The sequence below is a fragment of the Hetaerina americana genome, unplaced genomic scaffold, assembly GCF_022747635.1.
Source record: "Hetaerina americana unplaced genomic scaffold, ioHetAmer1.1.p SCAF_6, whole genome shotgun sequence".
Classification (NCBI taxonomy): Eukaryota; Metazoa; Arthropoda; class Insecta; order Odonata; family Calopterygidae; genus Hetaerina; species Hetaerina americana.
The window spans coordinates 7,160,459-7,182,895 of record NW_027287205.1 but is presented as its reverse complement, the minus strand read 5'-3'; the positions used below and the strand labels follow the sequence as shown (position 1 = coordinate 7,182,895).

Below are 22,437 nucleotides of genomic sequence, written 5' to 3'. Positions count from 1 at the left end.
TAAAATCACTCGAGGGAGAACGATAGATAGATAATAAATGATATGCGACATTATTTACACTGAGACCCACGACACAGGACTCGAAGGACAACTCTTCATTGAGAAAATCCTGTGAGAAACAGGTCGGGAAAAGGCGCACACACTGTGAAACTAGAACCAATACACCTCCATTTCTATGCTTTGAACGGCAAAATACATCGGCGATGGAATATCCAGGTAGATTTAAAAATTTCAAATCACTTAATTTCAACCAGTGTTCATTAATACAAAGGACATGAGGTTTATATTCACTCATCAGGACCTCAAGATCCAGCAACTTGTTACTAAGACATTGAATGTTAATGTGCAGGACCTTGAGGTACTTCGCTACCCTGTCAATGTTGTCGGGCGTGTCTTCCAAAAAGAATAATTTCCGACGTGCACATATTTGGGCCAAAATGAAGGCTTTATGAGGGTTTCCCGAAGCTCACTATTCACTGAAATGCGGAAGGAGGCATGGTTGCCGCGGGTCACTTCGAGCTTGACAACTTCCATGACCGATGAAGTATCCAGATCAGGAATTTCCTCTCGAACATACTATATTCCTGAATAGCTTCCACAGTTGTGCTGGAGTTGAGATTCCATACATGAAGATGCGATCGTCGTGGAATACCTGCGAGGGAGCACATCTTCTCCGACGATCCTATCGCCAGAGGAGTACGGCGTCTTCGTTTATTGGTCGCAGGGATGAATCCATCATCAGATGCATTAAGGGGATGACGAGGTTTAAGAGTCATAACAGATTCAGGTTCAGGGGAGTCACACAATTCGACATTGCGGGCACTTTGGGCAGATTTGCTCAAAGTGGCAGCAGTGAATGTATCACATTTCTCGGAAACGGTACATATTTGCTCTGGGGCTCTTTCTTTAGAGATCGCAGTCTTAGATTGACGCGTGACTGGTTTCTCGTACTTGGGAGTAAGAATTTTTGGTTGAACTGGTTCCACAGCTGCTTTCACAACATTTGCGAACAAAGGGTTTTCCTTCTGTTTGTCCTGAGTCAATTCACGGACACTTTTAAGGTTGTTTACGTCGTGCTTGATAGCTTCTAGGTCGGCCGCCATCTTAGCGATCGAGAACTTGTTAGTACGGCATGAAAAACATCTCCAGAAAATATCCCGGCAGCTTGCTAGCGCTTTGCATGCTATCTCGTCTAAGCCGGAGCATTTATAATGAAAAAGAAGTGGACAGAGTTCACAAGTAATAAACTTTTCGCCTAGATTCAAGGAATTATTGCAGCCACTACAGGCTCGTACGATATTACTGGCCGCCATGATACATCCGGGTTTCAAGGAGGGATCCTTTCAAACCCTGGGTGTGAATGCGATTTAAGGGAGTGATGTTATTCCTGAACACACTCAAGTGATCAAGTGGTTGTAAGTTTGTTTTAATTTTTATTATTTATTTTGCCTTTTGGTGTGTGATTCAGGTATAGTGCGTGGGTCACCGTTTCTTAAACACACGCAAGTGACCTAGTGTGTGTTCCCTGTCCCACACCCCTTACTTGTAACTTTCCCCCACCCCCTTTTCAACCTTTTGCCAATCAAGTTTACGGTCTTGGCTATACCGTTTTCATGTCTGAGCTGTCTGAGAAAAGTACTCTTCTAGACCTTTTGATATTAATCATGATATTTTGAAAATGTTCAGCATTTGGAATTTATTTTTATGATCCATACTTGCATGGATGAAACATGAGTCCATGTATTTTTATGTTGCACAGCATTTTTTAGCATGTTTTTCTGTTTTGTACTCAAAAGAAAAGAGGAAACCTCCCCTATGTTGTTACCTTCCACAGTCTATCAGGAAATACGTTGTTGGACATGTGCCAAAAACTACTAATTGCGTGCAACTTGTTCCCAGCCCTTGAAATGCTCGATCAACATCTACGGATGGTGGCAGCTGAATATTGATACTTTTGGCTTGAAGTGAATGATAAATTTGCTGTCCTTGTGGTTAGATCCATGGCCGTGCTTATCAATGACATGTACCTTACATTTGTCATTTATATTGTTAAATAGTATTTGTCACAGTTATCACCAATTCAATATGTTATGGCAATCATTTGTGCCATCTTTAATGGAATTTGTTTTTACAAAATACTGAATTAATAACTTGAACTTTTAATAAGCTGTACTGTTCCCAATCCATATGGCTATTCAAATTTAATGTAAATAAACATGTTGAGATAGAGGGCATTTAGTTGTTGGCCGGTAGGCTCTGGGTTCACTACCCAGTGATGCCTTTGTGATTCCCTCTGTTAAACGTGTAATTTTCTGGGTACTGGAACCCTATGAAAACTGGAAGCAGTTCAAGAAGTGTCATATCCCCTTTCACCCCGTAATAAGGAACTATTTGGTGAATTTCAAAACATAGAATTTAGAATGATGTGTGATTTACCATGACATATTAAAACTGATCTGATGATACTCAGTTGACAAAGCTACGAGTCCTAGTCATTCCTAATAAAAAAATTGGTGGAAAGGTACATTGTTTTGTTTTTTTTTACTTCAGTTATAATGGATTTGGGCAAAGTTAAGTCTGAATGCATTGAATATAGGATCTCACTTGTTTATAACGCCCTTGTATAGTTTAAGGATTCTTTCTTATGTGTACAATGGATTGGATTGTGTTCCTGTGGTACTCTAGCCTGTTATCAACTAATTGAGGGTGAACTAGTGTCAGAAGTCTAATTTGGTTGGTTGCTGGCACTGAAATATGTTATTGTTGGTAGTTCTCCTGGAATGCTATTTCAAATTTTGCTTGAATCCTAAACAGGTCATCACAGAGCATGTTTATGATCTCCTGGAAACTGAGGTAGGGTTGGTACGGCTTCCTGTGCCAGTGGTCCCCGAACACCCTTCAACGTTCATCTTTGCTACACCAAATGCCTTGACCTCAGACTCTCCTCTCATGGTCCTCATCCATGGCAGTGGAGTGGTACGAGCGGGGCAGTGGGCAAGGAGGTTGGTTGGTCCAAGGACTCAATTATAGACTTGGTATTCGTGTTACTTTCTCCCTTTGTGTTTTTTATATCAAAGGAATAAAATGTATTCAATTGTTTCTGGCTCAACCTTGTGGAAATTCATTTTAATGAAATTAAGAATACAAAGTAACTTTCCACTGTCCTTTATTAGCGTACAACCGGTTTCAACACTCAAGCGTCATCATCAGGTACCTTGAAATCACTCCCATGGTTTTCTTCCCATAGATGTTTAGCAAAGTGTGATTGTTTGAGGTCACAAGTTCTAAAACAGCGTTTATGTTCCTCCGCCCGTGTCTTTAATGACCTCCCCGTTTGACCTATATATATGGCACCACAGTCCCCACAAGTTAACTTATACGCACCACTTTTATTTTGCGTACATATTTTGTCTTTAGTGTTATTCAAGAATGATTTTAAGTTATTATTATAATAAAAAGTACCTGATGATGACGCTTGAGCGTTGAAACCAGTTGTACGCTAATAAAGGACAGTGGAAAGTTACTTTGTATTCTTAATTTCATTAATAAAATGTATATTTACATTATCTACAAAAGGTACAAAGTGAGATGGGAAGATAGTTGGGAGATTACTAGATTAATGTTTATAGTGTATTATACAGCAGAGAGAGGAAGCCAGCGAGGAGGGGTAATAATATTAAACAAGAGGTAGAAGCGTAGCAAACATCAAGTAGGCCAGATAGAAATCATTGGAAGTAAAAACTGAAAAAACAAACTTAGTCATTTTTCAGGTCTAAATGCTGTGAAGTAATCATAGGGGGGAAGTTGACGGTATTTTATTATTAAGTAATGGTTAAGGTTGGTTTTGGTTTGATACAACTACCAAATAAATATTTTGTTCTCCTAACAAAACACAACCCAACATCCTACTCTACGACAAACCCATTTTCATCTCCACTTATTTCCTTCCTCCCTTCATTCCATCCAAGGCCACAAACCCATTCCTACCCGTTCTTTATTTGCCTAACATCGTCCCCCCTGTCACAGTCCTCAACATCCCACTGCCAATCAGTATGCTTTGCATCCATCTTTTCAGCCTCCTTATGATTTCTCCCAACACTCCCCACTCCTCTTCTACCCTACCCAGCACCACCTCATTTTGTTTTCCCTTCTGTCCACTTATCCTTTTCCAAATCTACATTTCAAAATTCAATCTATATCTATCTTATTCCTCAGTGACCATGTTTCCGCATTGTTCATCACTACCCTCCATATCGAAGTTTTGAATAGCCTTTTCTTATCTTCCTTACTTAACGTCTCTGTCATCAATTCCCCCCTCCATGTGAAAGCCTCTTTGCCTAATGTAATTTTTCTCCTTTCCCGTCCATGCTACTATGACCATTTTGGTCCAAAACATTTCCGAGATACATAAAATGTTTCCTTGTTGCTCTAGTTTTTGCCCTCCTATTTTAATGTTAAGCTTAGCCTTAGTGTTCCTGGAAAATCGTAAAACCTTTGTTTTATTATTATTGATTATCATCCAATATCTATCGCACTGAATTTCCGATTCACTATGCAAGCCTGCAATCCCTTGTCTGATTGACAAACTAGAACTTGGTCATCAGCGAACCTAACTGATTTTACAAATTCCCCACCGACTTTCATTCCTACCTCCAGTTCTTCCTATGCCTCTTTAATCATTTCCACATATATGTTGAACAGCAGCGGTGACAATGGGCAATCCTGCCTTACACTTCTTCCTAACACTGCCCATCCGGACTCCACGTTCCCTACTCGCACCTGAGTAGTCTGAGACATGTACAGGTTGCAGATTAGCCTCCTGTCTCTCCAATCTATTCCTATTTTCTGCAATACACTCATTAGTTTTTCCCAATTGACTCTATCAAATGCTTTTTCGAATCTATGAAACAGGCAAATACCTCCTGGTTGTATTCCATATTCCTCTCGATTAATAATCTCATTACTGCAATGGCATCACACGTACCTCTCCCCTTCCTAAACCCAAATTGGTCATCCCCTAAGTAATCGTTTGCCCTACTCTCTATCCTTTTATTGATGGTCCTGAGAACCACTTTAGCTGTGTGGGAAATCAAACTTATTGTTCTGTAATCCTCTCATGATGTAACTTTTACTTTTGTCTGAATAGGAAATAACACTGATCTAACAGTCTTCAGGCCAGATGCCCTCCACAAAGATGCTATGAATCCGTCCATATAGACTTTTCCTTCCACATTTTTCTAAACCTTTTAGCAGTTCCACAGGAATATTGTCTACCTTCATGACCTTATTTAGTTTTCATTTCATCATCAAATATACTTCGACCTAAGCTATCTTCATCTATGCCATATTCTTTTTTCTATGTATGAGATTGGTGGTTTTAAGTTCTTTACCAGACAGTTTCTATACCTGTTCCTTTTATGTCTCTTATATCTTACACTGGTCCAAGGATTGAAGGTAGATCTCTTGGAATAATGCAGAGAATACTAAAATGTAAAAGGAAACAGACGAATATAATGATATAAAGGCTGCAGTAAATAATGACAATTATAAATGAAGAGGAAATGGACTGAGGACAAATGTAGAGATATTGAGGAAATAATATCTAAGAGAAGCACTGGAAAAGCTCACTCCATAACCTGAAGGATATTCATAACCTCACATACCTTTGAGAGAGAAAATTGAAGGAGTAATAATTGGTGAAGAGGAATTTGCATTGAGATGGAAAGATTTGTATAAGGAAGAAGTATATAATGAACAATTGTGTTCAGGATTATAAATAGTATTTACTTTTATGAGATTATATATATATTTACAATAGTGATCAACAGAGTTTATCAAAATAATAGATTGAGAGATTTGGTAACTAATGATTGTGTACAAATGAAAAATTACCAAACAAATCATATACAGGAATACTATGTTTCACAAACTCATAATTACTTATTTCAAAGTGGTTCCTTACATCCTGCATTCATCAGTGTGTCCTTATGTGGGTTTATTCTAAACATGGACGTATTGTTTCATGCAATAGTTCTCTGATTTTTCTCAAACAACAAATGCGAATGAAGCCAAAGTATATACTATGAAGAGTTAAAGAGCTCAGTGTTGAACTAAACTAAATATATGCTGCGTATAACACAGGTATTGCTAAACAAAATCAATAATTACATTGCATTGATACAATAGATAAGTTCAGCATAGTTCTTATGAGATACTTTTTTGAAGAACCAATATTGCTAATTTCACCGCACCTAATTTTATTACACCCTATATTTTGCCGCCCTGGTTATTTTTATGCAAAATAATAGTGTTTAAAGCACTCCTAAGCCTGAATTGAATGATTTTAATATGACAGGTGAAGATCACTAATGTAAACAAACTGCTGCCATATTGAAAATATACTCAGGCGGAGTGACAGAGGCAGGGTACCTGGCCAAGGTGTCACTCCACCCCTTTAGCATGATCTCAGTCTGTCTGAAACTCATTTGTAATAGCTTTGGATGGAGAGACTCACTTTTGGCAGGTTAATACCGTCCGGCAGACTCGCCGTAATCGTTCCAGGTGGTGTGACCCTTAACGAATGGTATCATGCTACTGACTGGTGATCTTTGCGGCCGGTGTGTTCGTAATAGCTCCCCAATAGTCAGCAAATAAATCATTTTCTCCCGGTACATGTTCAGAAAATTGTACTAGTGAAAAGTACTAAATGGCACTAGTTTTAATCTCCACTTGCATTGAAAAAAACTCCCATTTCAGGAATATCCTCCAAGAAAATAGAAATAAATAAGTTAACTATATTTGAGCCGTTTGGGAACTTGTGAAATTTATAGTTAATAATTAAACAGATGCACGCTTCTAGGATACTTGAAAGATAACTAGTTGGAGTTTAATGGAATAAATATTGTACGAATTGATGTTAACAGTAATACCTAAAATTTGGCTTTGGATGAATCATTATTGTCTAATAGGACATCAAAATGTGTTCATCTCTTTGTAATTGGACTACTATCATTGCCACCCTTTTTCCTAGGCGGTCTGTAGTTCCTTTCCTTAGAATATATCATATTTCTGGTAATATTGTGCTCATGACTGAATGATTTAAATACATTTTTTCTCTTTTAGTTTAATAATAAATGACTGCCTCCAGTCAGGAACACAGATCCCTTACATAAAGAAGGCAAGGGAGAAAGGCTACGAGGTCATGGTTTTGAATTCTAATGAGAATGCAAAGGTCATTAAAGGCAAAAGGGTTCCTATAAAGGTAAGATGTAGTTGTGCTGTAAGCTGTGCAAATCGTTTTGAAGTCAGTATGTATTTCGCGGAAGAACCTATTTGTGCTTACCTGTGTGTTCCTTTGGACTGTTTTGCAGGGCAGTGGAAGTTCTCCTGCCCATGTGTCGTACGTGTGGAGGCACTACATCCAGGGGGCCAAGTCGGATCGTGTTCTCATTGTTGCGCATAGCTACGGAGGGCAATGCACTGTTGAACTGGTGAGAGGGGCAAATGAATTGTTGAGCATTTGCTGGAAGCTAAACTTATGATAATATTTGCAGTACATCAAAGTGGTGCCATTTCACAGCATTGTTTAATGAGTTGGTCTATTTGCCATGATGTTTTTCCTCATTACTTCATTCTTCTGTTGTAAGAAGACAACTGGATATGGAAAGAAATGAAATGGCTCCTTCAAATATTTTTCTAAAGCGGTAAATCACGATCACACATGATTCATCATGATAATCCAAGGATTGGTGTTATTCGGTTCTCTTCTCAATTGTCCAGTCCCTTAAATTTTTCTCTACGTACTACCTTCATATTCTCATTCATGCCTGTCATTATTTTATATGTCTCACGTAGAATCTTCCTCCTTAATTCTTCATGCTCAGTTATCCTTTCACAGTAGTCTCAGCAAATTTTTTTCATGTATGCATCACAAGATTTACGATAAGTAAATTGCTTCTTTACATGGGGATTGAGCATTATTACAAGACTTTCTTCTTAGCAGTCTTAATCAACCTTCTTCATTAGCTATTCCATCTATGCATATTGCATGTTTAATTTTCTAATGATTGTCAAATCCTGTAGTGTTGACGATTTGGTTTGTCAATTGCTGCCTTGATAATCTATTGGTATTTTTATCAATTATGGAAGGTTCTGGTATAGGAGCAGTTAAGAAAATAGTTCTGGCATGAAACCTACTGATAGTATATTTATTTGTCCAGAAGACACAGTGAACAGTATTGAGAATAGAAAGACGGGTGTAAAGCACACGTCCATGGGGAATATGAGAGATTGACGCTAATGGACTTTAACATCATAGGTTTTTGTGAAAAATAGTTGATAACTTTAATATTAGGATCCTCTCCCCGATTATCCTTTTCAATAATCTCTTTGATGACTTCATGCTCGCCCCCCAAATGTTGACAAACTGGTGGCATTGATGGTGGAGTGTAATGCTGCTTGATGTTTCCGCGAGCGAGAATTTAGAGAAAGTTATTTGAAAAGCCAACCTTCAAACTGTAAGTTAATTCCCACTGAATAGTGATTGGCTCCTACAAAATTAGAGCTAAAATGTAAATATGAATCAGTATCTAAGCCTCTCCGAGATATAAACCAGTCAAAGAGTGGCAGTAATGGCCTTTTGAAGTTGGATTAGTCATAAGTTGTAAATATTCAGCTCTTGTAGGTGAGCTTGAAAACAAACATAAACATACCTTCAAGCAATTGATTGAGTACACTCTTTTAATCACTGCCAAATTATGTTACTCTGGAAAAATGTAAACCTTCAATCATATAAGGTATTATAATTTCAAATACCCGGTCCTAAAATACGAAAAAATTATCAAGTGGAAAACTGCTTTGATCAGTTATTCACAGTGTAAAGAGTATTAATCGTCAGATTCCTCCCCTTGGTTCTGCTGAAGACCTTAAATTCAGCGCATGAAATGAATGTGGTGACAGGAAGCTAAAATGCTCTTTTAAGTGTTGACAATGATGAAAAATTTTCTTTAAGTGCAATTCTTGGAAAATTCTGATTTGCCTCTTAATTATTTGTCCTCAAAGTATTGCATTTCAGTGGGTTGTTCATTATTAAATCCCACAAATTTACTGATCTTATTGACTCTATTGGTCATTTAATTCATTTGTTAAATTGAATTAATCACTCTTGGGTGGAGAGCGAGGTGCATTTAGACATTGAATTATGATTTCCCTGCTCCCAGATGACTCCTGGGGTTTGCCTGGTTGCTTAAACATACACAACTTAACTTAACAAATGGTTGAGGAGTATAGTAAAACTAATATCTGAGGCATTATGGGATTTTATTATCTCTTTCCTTCACTTGCTAGCGTTACATGATGGTTAATATAATACTCTCATATGGCATTCCAGATTATTAAATTACCTTCTTTCAAAATGTTTTTTTCTGTTCTCTCTGAATGGATTAAATATGCTTCATTTATTTGAATGGTTGATATAGGTTTAAATAGCAGTGCCTCCACCTGCTTTATGGGAATTACTTCAAATGCCTTTCTTACTGTTATGAAAAGAAGTAACAGATATGATTATTTTCCACAGTTTGAATTTTGATGGATGTATGGGCTATGAGCAAATCTTAAAACTGCTAAGTTTGATTAACCATTGTAGAAGAATTAATTTAAGAATCAAAAAACTCAGTCTCATCTCAAAAGTCATCATGAAAGTGATAAACTGTGTTTGGCCATAAGTTCTAAAATAGAAGAGCAAGTCAACAGAAAAGTCACGGACATTGGCAAGACATTATACAGGAGCCGTCATGAACATTTCCTTGGGGAGGCTAAGGACATCCACCGTACAGTCTCTCCACTTAGAGCCTCCAGTGATTCTCATCTGTTCAGGGCCCCTAAAAAATCATTTGGGTGGCCGATGTTTCTAATTTATTTAAGAATTTATATCGTTGCAATCAGGCAATTGTCCTGGTGGCAACGGTCAAGTCAGGTCAACGGTCACCCTTACAATGTCCATACATACATACAAAAGAAGAACAGATATGAGACTCAATGCTTTTAAATACAATCACACTTTAAGATTACCATCAACCGCACCTTTACCAACGCACAAGGGCCAGGTTCACACTGTAACTACAACGCTCCCTCTGTCACCGCACTCCGTCCATAATCACGCACTCTTCAATTTTTATATACCGTTCAAAATCACGCAACGTCAACACATCGTTAACTTTTGCAATACAACTTCTCACGCCCTACATATCACGCGCAAACAATATTTTAATAAGTACAACAGTTTAATAATAACAACTGATTAATGAAGTTTATCTCCCGGGGGGATCGAGATGGTGCGGGGGCTAACGTACTGGCTTCCCACCCTGAGGGCGCGGGTTCAAATCCCGGCGGTGTTGAATATTTTTCAGAGGTATCTCGATCCCTACTTGAGGTGCTTTGTGGAGGGCACTTTGAGTGAGTACGCCGTCCGTCGGATGGGACGTTAAGCCGCGGACCCCTTGGCGCCTTTCGTAAAGAGTAGGCTAATGCCGACGCCGGGTTTCTCTCCACCCTTCATCCTTTCCTGTCCTTCCCCTATGGCGCAAATGACCTTAGCTGTCGGTCGCCTCCCCTCAAAACTACTACTACTTATCTCCCGGTGGCTGCTTTACACTTATTCTTAAAATATGATACTAACAAGTGAAGGAAAGAGATAATAATGATGTGATGATCTGATAACTGGTTATGAGGCATCAATCAAACATGTATTCTTATTTTCCTAAAATCTGATAACCCTGGTGAAACCATTTGTCTTGATATGGATGGAGTTGAATGCCATAAGAAGGATAATAATATTGTGATTTTTATGGAAATGAAAAATTTGAGGAAAATTAAATCAATTTTTATTGCCTTATTCTTGTGCTTTGAATGGTGAGTCACATTGTGTCACTCCGTGCTACATCTGATTTCTCATACTTTTCAGGCCAAGGAGATGTTCCCTAGCTTCAAGAGCAAAGTCGTAGCAGTGGCTATGACAGATTCAGTGCACAGACTGAGTACTAAGAATGCACAGGAAAAGTATGCCAAATTCTTGTCTCAGGTAAGGATTTTTACCGGTGCATTCACTGGTGTCTGCTAATTCTGTGGGGCCGTACAGTGATTTAGAGGAGGTAGTCAGTCTGAGGGGTTCTCATAAGCTGGATGTTATATGCGTTGAATGGTGGTTTGCTGGGGTGAGTCCCAAGTTTAGAATTTTGCCCAAAGAGGGAAGTTTTGCATTTGTAGGCATACTATAACCCGATGTAAATAAGCTTATTGATAGAAATGAGCTCTTACGGCTAGTGATATATAATAAATGTGAAACTCCAATAGCCGTAAACAGTTTACCTTTCTAAACAAGTAAAAATGAAATTAGTTGGCTAGTAAAAATGAAATTAGTTCTTCGGATTGCTCTTACCCTTTCTCACTTCGACTTGTGTTGTCGTGACGATTACCCTTCAGTATGCTGAAGAGGGCTACTTTGTGGCCGAAATACGCGTATTCGTATTCACCTTTCTTATCCTCTCCTTTTTTTTTTACCTTTTACCCCTTCTTGACTTGTGGCGCTAGCCAACTAATTTCATTTGTACTTTGTTTAGAAAGGTAAACTGTTTACGGCTATTGGAGTTTCACATTTATTATATGTAAATAAGCTTGCCTATTCTGGTGGAGTCGATGAAACTGGCCCTCCCTTCTCTCCTCTTCCCTTTATCTTTTCCCCTCTAGGTTGCCCTTCTCACATGCCTCTCAGGGTAACCGCACAATCTGGAAATTGTGAAAAAGGAGGGATGTAAATGATTCCTTTGGAATTTGGGAAAAAAATGGGATGAGCTGAATTGTTTTAAAACGTCTTAGAAGGTTTTAAATGAGGGATTTGTATTTGAATCAGGAATATGATATGGGAATTCTCATTCCTGATGAGAGCAATATTTCTCCTAATCCTGAGATAGTTCATGTTTGCTTGAGGCTGTTGTGCTTACTAGTGCAACTTCGTTAAAAGAGGTGCCAACTGTGAGACATGCTGTGATGAAAGATGATCCAAGTAAAAATGATGACTCAGCTCCCAAAAATTCAGTCCAAAGATATGTTTAAAAGATGACGTGATTGTTGGGAAATTATTAGGGAAGGGAGTGTAGAAAGTGAGTGGTCCCCTGGTCTCATCCTAGGGTAAGAATCCCCTTATTATGCCAAATGGATCAGGCCTACCTGCCCGCTACTGGGCTGCTGAGTGTCAGCCAGCTTATCCTGAACGGGTTTTTCACACCCCTTGGCATTATATAATGAGTATAAATTGTCCTGGATGCCCAGTGTGTGCGAATACAAAGGGGTATCAAGATAGCTGCTTGAAGAAATTCTATTATGTTTGCCTTGCACGGTATAATTCTTCAAAGTAAAGTTCATGATCCATTTGCTTTTTTGTGGTGGGGTGATTTTCAATGGTGGACTCCATCGAGGGCCCAGCATTTCTGGCAGTAGAGAGTTCAATGTTTAAGTGAATTTTCTTAACCTCTAGAATTGCTGCTTGTGTTTTCTAATACAAATTTTAAAAATCAGTGTGCATACCGCTGAATTGTCAGTTGTGTCAGCCTGTGGTAGCATGGGTTTTGGTTGGAGTGTCATGATGGCTGTAATAGGTAGGTGGTAAGACTATGTTGTCCATTATCACCTATTGTTTTTACCTTATACATGGAGGAAATGGTTCACAGGACATAGGAAGGGAAAAATATACCATTATAGGTGAATTAAGAAGTAATCAATCCAACCTAGAGATATTTAGGGAAGCTAGAGAGAATATGTAGAAAAGCTTTATGGTAAAGCTGCTATGACTGTACAAATATGTGTGTCAGGGTTGAGGTGAAATGCAGGAGTATATTTTTTGCCTTTCTATTACTTTATATTTGACCTTGTACAAGTCAAATTTTCATTCTGTTACTGCATAATCCCTTTTCATTGGAGAAATATGGAGTAGTAGTTGTTGATGTGCAAACATGAGTAATTTCTAAATGTTCTCCATTAATTGAGGATGGAATGGAATGTTGAAGACTAATAGAGGGGGAAATGGAGGGAGACAGGGATTATTTGGTGTTGAATGGTTTTGAATGTAATGTAGGATTGTTGAGTATTTATTTGGTGGTACGTTTGGTAGGCTCCAAACGTTTGGTCAGTATGGTAGATGCTGTCTGTTATAAAATTGCTATAATACTTTAACAAACATGAAATGTAGCAATCTTGTTGGGTGTTGAGTCCCAACTGCAGATGCAACAGTAGTGTCGATACAAACGCAACTACCCTTCATTCCAAAACAGTTGGGCCGAAAATATTTGCGATTTGTATAAAGTTGATAATCGCACCATTGTGCCTACATTCAGTGCTGGGAAATGGCAAATATGCTGTGTAACACCAGATTTTGTCAGGTGGTCACTCGGATTAATTCGCGCCGATTCATATTCATCGTGAAAAATGGCTTTTGAGAGTAGTCAGCATCCCATTTTTTTTACAATATATCCTGCATCCAGTCCCCGTTTCCAATGTCTTACATCAAACTCACCTCGGCCCTTTTGACGATGTTGATAACGTCAATCCGCCGCGGGTTCAGATGTGACTGACCCCCTTGAAGCCATATGTCTCTCCGAGCACCTAAGATGGCCCGTTCCCCCTCTACCCACGGAGCTTGATGAGCCAGTTCGGCATTAAAATGGAGGGGGGATGATAACTTCACCCGGCTAATCGGCACATACCCCCCCCCGGGGTACTCGGAGAGTCCACTGCGGGGCGGCGCGGCATTAGCTTCGCCCCCTAGCCCTCTCGAGGGCGGTATGGCGGTAGTTTCTTTGTTCGCGGTGTCGGTGGGGCGACATCTGTCGGACAGTTGCTCGCCCCTCCATGACTGCCCACGTCGATGGGATGCCCCATTCGAGGGGATGGCTGCCCCATTGCTCCCGCTTCAAGTGCCGGTAGGGGAAGAGGAGTGGATGGCGCTCGTAGGGGACTCAATTGCTTCTCCCGAGGTATATCGGAGCGGTTCATTCGCGCGAACATTAAACCTTAGTTCGAACTCGAATCACGATTTTAAAGTGCACATCTTGATTCTTCTCGTGTACTCGTTATTTTCCAGACAACCGAGTTACGTGGCTGGGCTTAAGTGAATCTTCACAACCACTATCTCTGTACTTCATGTGATTCTTGTCACTTTCAATATCTCTTTAAAGCACAGAAGTGATGTTAGGTGACCAGAAATAGGAGTTAAGAGGTTGGTTCTTGTCCGTGTATCAAAAGGAAATGATGGTGTTTCGGACATCTTCAAGATAACTCCCGTGATGTCATGACCTTTAACGTACGTACGTATGCGCAAAGAAGGGTCGTCGGGTTCGATCCTGAAGTCGGTTATGGCTGATGTTCGATTTTATCGGTATATTTTTTCTGTTACCAAATGTAATGTTTAATCCGTCATTGTAGGCTTTATGATAATGTTCAATATTTCCTTTAAATCATACTTTTATTCGTTTTTTGTCTTGATCTTTTATGCCCTGCATTGTGTGCGAAAAGGCACTAGCACCCAAAGTATCATTCCGAAAAACGAAGAGGAAGAAAAATGGTGGAACGACATAACACGCAATTGGGAGGCGTTTGGAGACAAAGATAGAAGACGTTAGCGTAAGAGGTAGGACGGATTGTATGCTGATGGGTGGATATCTAGGAGTTCTTTAAGACCTAGAAACTGAATTATCTCTATTGAAGGTGAGGGTAATTTGGACGAAGGCTGCCAGGAGCCAAGTGAATTGCAAATAGCTATGAAAGACTTGAGGGACAACTAGAAGATGAAAAATATAAAAAAATGAACGGAGTTATTTCTTATGAAGACGCCCAAAAAGTTTTTTAAAGGCTGTGACATTTGAGACTTGCTTCTAATAATCACTCGAATGAAAGGTCCGGTGACTGAAAACACTTAATTTAAAGTTGGAATGAATAATCACCCGAAGGATAGAAGGAATCATTGAATACAAATTGTCGGAAAATCAATTGCGATTCAGAGAAATACGTAGAGTAAGGAACAAGAGAAGCCATGTTCTTGCTCATGGAAATGTTGGGTATATGGAAAGATACGAGTGAAACAGCACTTGGAGAAGACCTTTGGCAATGCCTAGTCGACCTGATTGTTCGAGGCGGAAAAAACTCATAATGATTGAAACGCCAGAAAAATAAATAAATAGCTCTCAACAGCCGGCTTAGGCCTAATCTTGGAATAGGCCGTAACAAGTCTCAAGGAATTGCATAAATTAAATGAAGTTAAATGGGGAAGTAATCGGCATGTTGCATTGCGCAGTTGACTAGGTTATTGTAGCAGGTAAGACTTGAATTCAACCTTGAACGTAGTGTATAGGGTACTTAGAAATGTGAAATGAAGCTCCGTAAGTGATAGACTAAAACGCTGGCTTGCTGTAAAAATGTACGAAATGTCCATGTTTCACACTGACAAGAGACATTAATATGAGTGGAACCTTTCACGTAACTTGTTAGTTGTGTACCATGAGACGTTAGCAGTTTGGAACCATCAAGCACAGGTTTCCTCAATGAAAAGAGAAATTTATGATGATGACGCGGCTGCTGTGATGTGCAGCCAGACTGATGGAATTAAGGAAGTACATTCGTGTTGTGTGGCTCTAGTAGTGCCAGAGAAAGAATTGGACCGTCGTGAAAACATAAACTGGAAGAGCATTTGTCTTCGAAATGAGGTATTGCTGAAGATGTGTCGAATTCATCGACAATCCGAGAAACGAATGGCTATTCATGAAGAGGATATGACCGCCAAACGAAAGGGTTCTAATCGCATTCAAGAACTAGAGGTTTTCAAGGGACATCGTATGATGGAAAACTTTGCCGAGAGAGAAATACTAGCCAAATAAATAGGGAGCCAAGACGGTGGATCCTGTCAGGGTGTAGGAGAGTCAGCATTGAGCATTGGATATGGATTAATTGAGGGAAATAAAGAGTCAACCCGTCTATTGGATGAAATGCTTATGATTGAATCGAAGTATTGCAATATTAATGGATTATAAATTTTCGTTTTTATAAAGAATATACTTGCTTTCTTTGGTGTCTATATCCTCAGAAGTTCGTGAGCTCCGGCGTGGACTCTTTAACTTATTTCAATCGAATCGAATGTCTGAGTCGATTAAACTTAAGGGTCGGCTTGGGACCAACTGTTCAAATTTATCGTCACCATTAGTGCTGCGGTAGCTATTTACAAATTAGTTTAAACACTCCCGAAGAATAAATACATTGTTAACTGATGAACCAAGTGGATGATTTATTTAATGCTCGAAGCAAATAATAATAGCGTTCCGTTTACGTTACTTCCTGATTAAATCCGAACTATTGGTCGAAATAATGGCCTCACAGGGTCGAAATAATGGCCTCACATGCAGCAAATGCAGTAGCAAGGCCGTGGTGGATATTGGAGACCTCGTAAAGGAGTTCGCGAGTTGAATGCGCGTCAAATCCCACCATCCGAGTGCATTCACCCAGTGCATGCCTCCACGAGAGCCTGTAGCAGAGGGTGTTGTGCCACCGGCCATTAGCGTACCAACTCCCGAAATTCGGCCCTTCTCTGCAATTTCTTTGGGATCCTACAGGAATGCAGGATCCCAAATGCTCGCCTTCTTATTCGAGGTGAGGCCTACCCAATACTAAGAGTCCACTTCTGTATGTCATCTCGGCTAAAGCCAGTGCTACCGATGCATGATGCCAACAATATTGTATTGTCCTCTCCTCCCGATTTCTGATTTTCATCAGTGTCTTTCTGTGTATGGAGGCGATTGGACATCAGCCAGCCCAAGTTGAGTCAGCAGCATCTCACATACTGTACGTCGCATGGCGAGATGCTTCACCATGGGCGAATATCTCACCCGCTGACCGAGATCAATACGAAAGGCATCCTTGATGAGAAAGACCCGAATCATCGCTTCGGCAGTATTTAGCGGGCCTTCCGGATATATGTAATAAATTGATGGAAAAAAAGGAGAAATACAAGGACGAGCTTGCGAAAGCACTCGATTTCAGTTCAGCTGCCGCCCTCACTGCCTACATAATAGTACTCCCGGCCCTCGATGAATTCGTACGGAAGCAATAGTCTCAATCCCCTTGTGTCATGCGCCCTTCATGGCATGCGCAACCTTGCAAACTTTATGTCCTATAGGTTATCTGGTCTTCTGACCCAGTTATTTTGATGCCATAAATTGGATGGCTGGTTGAAAATTATTAAAAACTGAAAGAGGAAGTAATTTATGGTAGACGAGTTTATTTTGCTGGAAGTGATAATGTGATATTTGATAATTTTTTGAGAGCCGTCTAAAACCTAGCTTTAGTATCACCGCAAGTGTGGACTCTGTCCGAATGTTTAAAATTCTATAATTACTCGGAATGGCATTACGCGGAAAGTTTCTTACGTAAACTTTGGACGTATATTACGTTGATTTAGGGTTTATGCTGAGTATTTAGGATTTTATCAATATATATATATATATATATATATATATATATATATATATATATATATATATATCAGTGAGGAAATGTACAGTTTAATGAAAGGTCAAACTTTGTCATCCTTTGACTTTATCGAATCAGTGTTTTTGAAGAGTGCAATGAAAATTGATTCCTTATGATGTTATACTAATCGCTTGTACACCTTTGCGCTAGACACTTTGACAGGCAATTCATTATCTGTGTATATTTTTTCAATCCTTAAGTTTTTAATGGAAAGGACCCTAAATTTTGTCAATACGTCAACGTCCCTTCAATGTTCTCTTAAATGTTTTTCCATTGCTATAATTCTCGATTTAGGTGCAATTTTCACAATAATTGCTAAACAAATACTGCAATATTCTAAACATATACATATATAAATGACGGTCGTGCTGTTGAAGCGTCAAAACAACAATGTCACTTTCCTTTCTTTGGGATTCTATGTTTTAAAAATCGAAATCTGTGTTTTTTTATATATTAATGCGTCGCCGAAGAGCGTTCTATTTCGAAGATATATATATATATATATATATATATATTTATATATGCTCCGTCTTCATCTTCCGATGAAGACGGAGCAGAATTCCGTCGAAATTATCAAGAAATAACGTTGTGTTCTTTTTATGTGTTTCTATATTGTTTGTTGCTGTCCAATATATATATATATAATATATATATATATATATATATATATATATATATATGTGTGTGTGTGTGTGTGTGTATTTATTTATTTATTATCATTAAGTAATCTACAGGGGTTGCGGTAGGTTTTGCATGGGCACAACTATCAGATAAATATTTTGTGACGAAGAATTGCTCTAAAGAAAGAGGCTTTCACGTGGAGGAGGGAGTTGACGACAGGGGCATTGCGTAAGGGTGTTAAGAAAAGACTCTCAAACTTTGATATGGAGCATAGTTATGTATGGCGCGGAAACGTGGTCACTGAAGCTGGTGGATAGAGGTACGAGATTGGAGGCTTTTGGCTCGTAGATCGGAGGCTTTTGAAATGTGGGTGTGGAGAAGAATGGAGAAGGTGAAATGGACAGAGAAGAAAAAAAATGAGGAAGTATATGGTATGGTGGGCGAAGAGAGGGGTTTGTTGGGAGAAATCCTATGGAGGCAGGAAAAATGGATGAAGGCCGTATTGATCGGCAGTGGGATGTTGAAGACTGTAATAGAGGGGAGAATGTTAGGCAAAAGAGGAAAGGGTAGGAACAGGACAGAGATGTTAGACGAAATGTCGAGTAGGTTGTTGGATTGTGTTTTGTTAGGAGAAACAACGTACAGTATATGCTTGGTAGTCGTGTGAATCCAAACTAGACCTTAACCGGTGGATTACTTAATGAATAAAATATATACAACTATAGCAGCATCGACACCTTTTGCATAATACCAGGGCAGTTTGAAAAGTTCTCGGAATGGAATAGAAATAAACGACTTACCTCTTACCATGAATTTCTTTGTATATTTCAATGTAGTCTCCCTATACACTAATTCACTTGGTCCAGCGATGTTTCAATGTCATGATCCCACCTGGAAAATTAGATTCCTTCAGGCCTGAAAAAAACACGTTTACTTCGGATATTAATTCTTTAATACGAAGAGAATCTCCGTCCACCGAAAAATATTTTGAGCCGGGGGAAGATATGAAAATGCGATGGAGCCGAATAAGGCGGGTGTGGCTGCAATTCCTATCTTAGTTTGCGTATTTTTGCCATGGAAACGACCCGCATGTGGGCGTGAATTGTCGCGATAAAAGGTGACTATATTCCTTGCCAAACCTGGTATTTTTTCCACTATCTTTTGCTGTAGTTTTCCGGGAAGTTCCCGTAGTATTTTCCAGCAATTGTCTGATCAGTGGGAAGATAATCTATCCGAAAATGATATTCCCTACCCCTACCAGAGTTACATTATTTTGATCCTCGTTTGTCTCTAGGATGCACCTTTTCTGCCTCAGGATGATGTCCTCCATGTCGGGTCAACGCGTTTTATTTTTGTGTCATAGTTTCTTTTCATCTCCGTGCTCGATATTGTGGATGGGATATCGAATTGCCCCAGCCACCCAACTCTCTCAGAATCGAGCGGAAATGACGTCGAAGCACCACCCCTCGTGCAGAGTTCTATTTCCCTCCGATGAACCACTTGCATTTAGCGGTTCGTCGCCTCCCGCCACCCCATTCGCCCTCCCCCCCACTCATTCACTCTCCCCTTTCTTCCGCCCCTTCACTCCCATCTCCTTCGCAAGTGCCGCATCTCTCGTCCACCGCATTAATGGAATCCAACCCCCTCCTAGCACACCCCTCCATTGCTCTCCCCCACCCTCTGAGTCGTCGCCACCCCCCTTAGCCGCTCACGATGGCGTACTACGGAACGCCTGGCTGTGCGGAAGGACAATATATCGAGATTTTGTCTGTCTTCTCTTGTCGACCGGGCCGGGATAGTTTTTTAAGTCAGAATTTTTATTTCAAATGGTTAAGTCGTAGATAATTTCGAAGAATCGATGCATCTACTCTTAGGGCTAAAATTTATCTTCGAGATAGATGATGTGGATGTGTATTTACCGTATGGTCGTTGTTGGAAATTTGGTCGATATTCTCGACATTCCTACAGACGAGAACTATACGCGAAGATGGCCTGAATACTGTAGGAAATCTATCCCTATAATTGTAGTTTTGACTGTAGTTGGTCTTGTCAATTTTCTGTATGGATAACATATGATAATCGTATGAAATATGGTCGAGCCGTGGTGACTTCCTCTCAGCACGGATTTGAGGCGGGGAAAGAGAAAGAAGTCTGTTGGGGCATTGTCCAAAAACTTGCGATCCTCACTCACACGGTCGAGAAGCTCTTGGCAGATCTGCGAGCGAGTTTCCTTTTGAAGAATGATCTGAGGCTTTCCTGGCGAATACTGTGGATGAAGGCTTCTCGGGTTTCGCACCAGGTCAGGTTGGGTAGCACCAACGTTTCGACGGCTAACTCCGCCATCGTCTTCAGGATGAAGTGACATTGCCGGGATTGTGCCCAGTATTTATATGTTTGGCGTGGAGCCCGCTGTCTCGTGATTGGTCGAGACGCTTGTTCTCTCGATTACGTGATTCCGCGATATTTTTGAGTACGGGTTTCCATGCGTTACTAATCTGGAATCCGTTGTCTCGATTTACCAGGTTCTTGTTCAATCTTATGTGGACTCCTTCTTTGACAATCCGGTCCCAGTATCCATTGGCCTGACAAAGGACCTTTGTCTTGGAGAATTCTATTCTATGTTCCTTTTCGATGCAATGTGGTGGAGTTTCCTTTTGTTCGTCCGTCACCACTCGCGGCACCAACTTCGCACACACTTTCCTCATGCCCATGCTTTCTGTCTCAAGTCGATGCACATCACTGATAGGGATGCTGTGTTCACCAGAAACCATGCGAACACTTAGCCTGCGATTCCTGCCCAACAAAGCCGTGACTCGTGCAAGATTGCCCATAAATTTTGAGGTCGAAGGGCGTTCTGAACGTTCGGCGTCTTCAGCATCTTCTCTGCCCTTCAGAAACAACTTTTGTAACTCAAAAACACCCGATCTACCCATGGCGTTATCACCATAAGCTGCCTTGGTCATGTAATTGTCTCTTTCCCGGTTTTTCCCAGTTCCTCGCAAAATTTGATGGCATCACATCTGTTCTAACAACCAGTTCATGACGGAGCGTAACGACGTCACGTAATAGAGGTTTCGCAAACGAGCGGTTCGCGCTCCGCAAAAAGCTGGGAGCCTACGGCTGCCGTTCTCCTGCCTTTCCTTAGATTCCCCTCCCGGTAACTCAGCCAGAGAAACCGCCGCCCTCCCGCCCGTCCGGAAAAAATAGGTGATACTACTTTTGGGACAGACCTTGTATAAAACCCTGGTGTCCTAACATCCCCCGCCACACGTCTCTGCTGCGGCTTCCAGAGTAGATGTAATGCTTACGAATTAGCTCATGAACCATTTAATCCAATGTTTTTTCGGTCTTTGTCGCTTCAGGTGGGCCGGAACTGGGTATCGTCGGACAAGAAACTGGACGAACCGGAGTCGACGCGGGGAGGGGATATAGACTGGGTATCTGCGGGTAAGTGTGACTCAAACCATTGATACCTTCCCTTCTCTTTCAGTCCTCTCCTTAGCGAAGGCTTCTTCCGCTGTACTCACATAACTTGCACTATAATTCCTCCAGGACGCTTTGTTCCCGCTTCCCTAATGTAGGGTACAAAAATTACATTAATTTAAACGTTCGTTTCGGCTAAAGAGTTCAAATATAACTCGTATATTCTTCTCAGATGAGTAATAAGTAACTCTCCTTCTCACTTCAACCTTTCTCTTTATGCATTATCTATGCTTGAGAGTTTATTATTCTTCAAATTTGTAATTGCTCTAAAACGTCATTTTCTCATTACACATCAGGATATCTGATCACAAACTGTCAGATACCCTGAAATCATTTTCACCCCTATCTGTAGCAGAGAGAGCGATCTGAAAACAAATACTTGGACTGTGTGTGCAACAGCCAAGGGATGCGATAAGGAGTGAACTTAGTTGTTAACTACTCTTCGATTTCATCTTATCGAATCGAATTCCAGATCGACCCAGCTTCAATACGTGTCTACGTTTGGAATTACTGTCAACAGAGTAGCAACGATTAAACTAGTTCAAAAAGTATTCACGAATTTAGTGATTTAGTAGAAAGTGAATTTATAAGGTTTCTATTAAGAGTATCGAGAATAGTTTCGTGTGTGTGTGTGTATATATATTATGTGTGTATAAGTGTTATGTATATATATATATATATATATATATATATATATATATATACATAACACTTAGCACTAGTGGACACAGACAAAAACACACAGAAACACAAAAAAGAGACGCACTA

The 22,437-nt window shown here is 40.0% G+C and overlaps 1 protein-coding gene across 2 annotated transcripts in view; it reads left to right on the top strand.

Annotated features, from left to right (window-relative positions):
• LOC139695319 (FAM172 family protein homolog CG10038) overlaps positions 1–22,437 on the top strand; it is a 51,723-nt gene that overhangs the window by 10,459 nt on the left and 18,827 nt on the right. For both annotated transcript variants that reach the window (XM_071594025.1, XM_071594026.1), the window contains exons 4-8: positions 2,815–3,002; positions 7,123–7,261; positions 7,371–7,490; positions 10,961–11,077; positions 21,549–21,633. In XM_071594025.1, the coding sequence (XP_071450126.1) occupies positions 2,815–3,002; positions 7,123–7,261; positions 7,371–7,490; positions 10,961–11,077; positions 21,549–21,633 (649 nt within the window). The remainder of the gene's footprint in view (positions 1–2,814; positions 3,003–7,122; positions 7,262–7,370; positions 7,491–10,960; positions 11,078–21,548; positions 21,634–22,437) is intronic.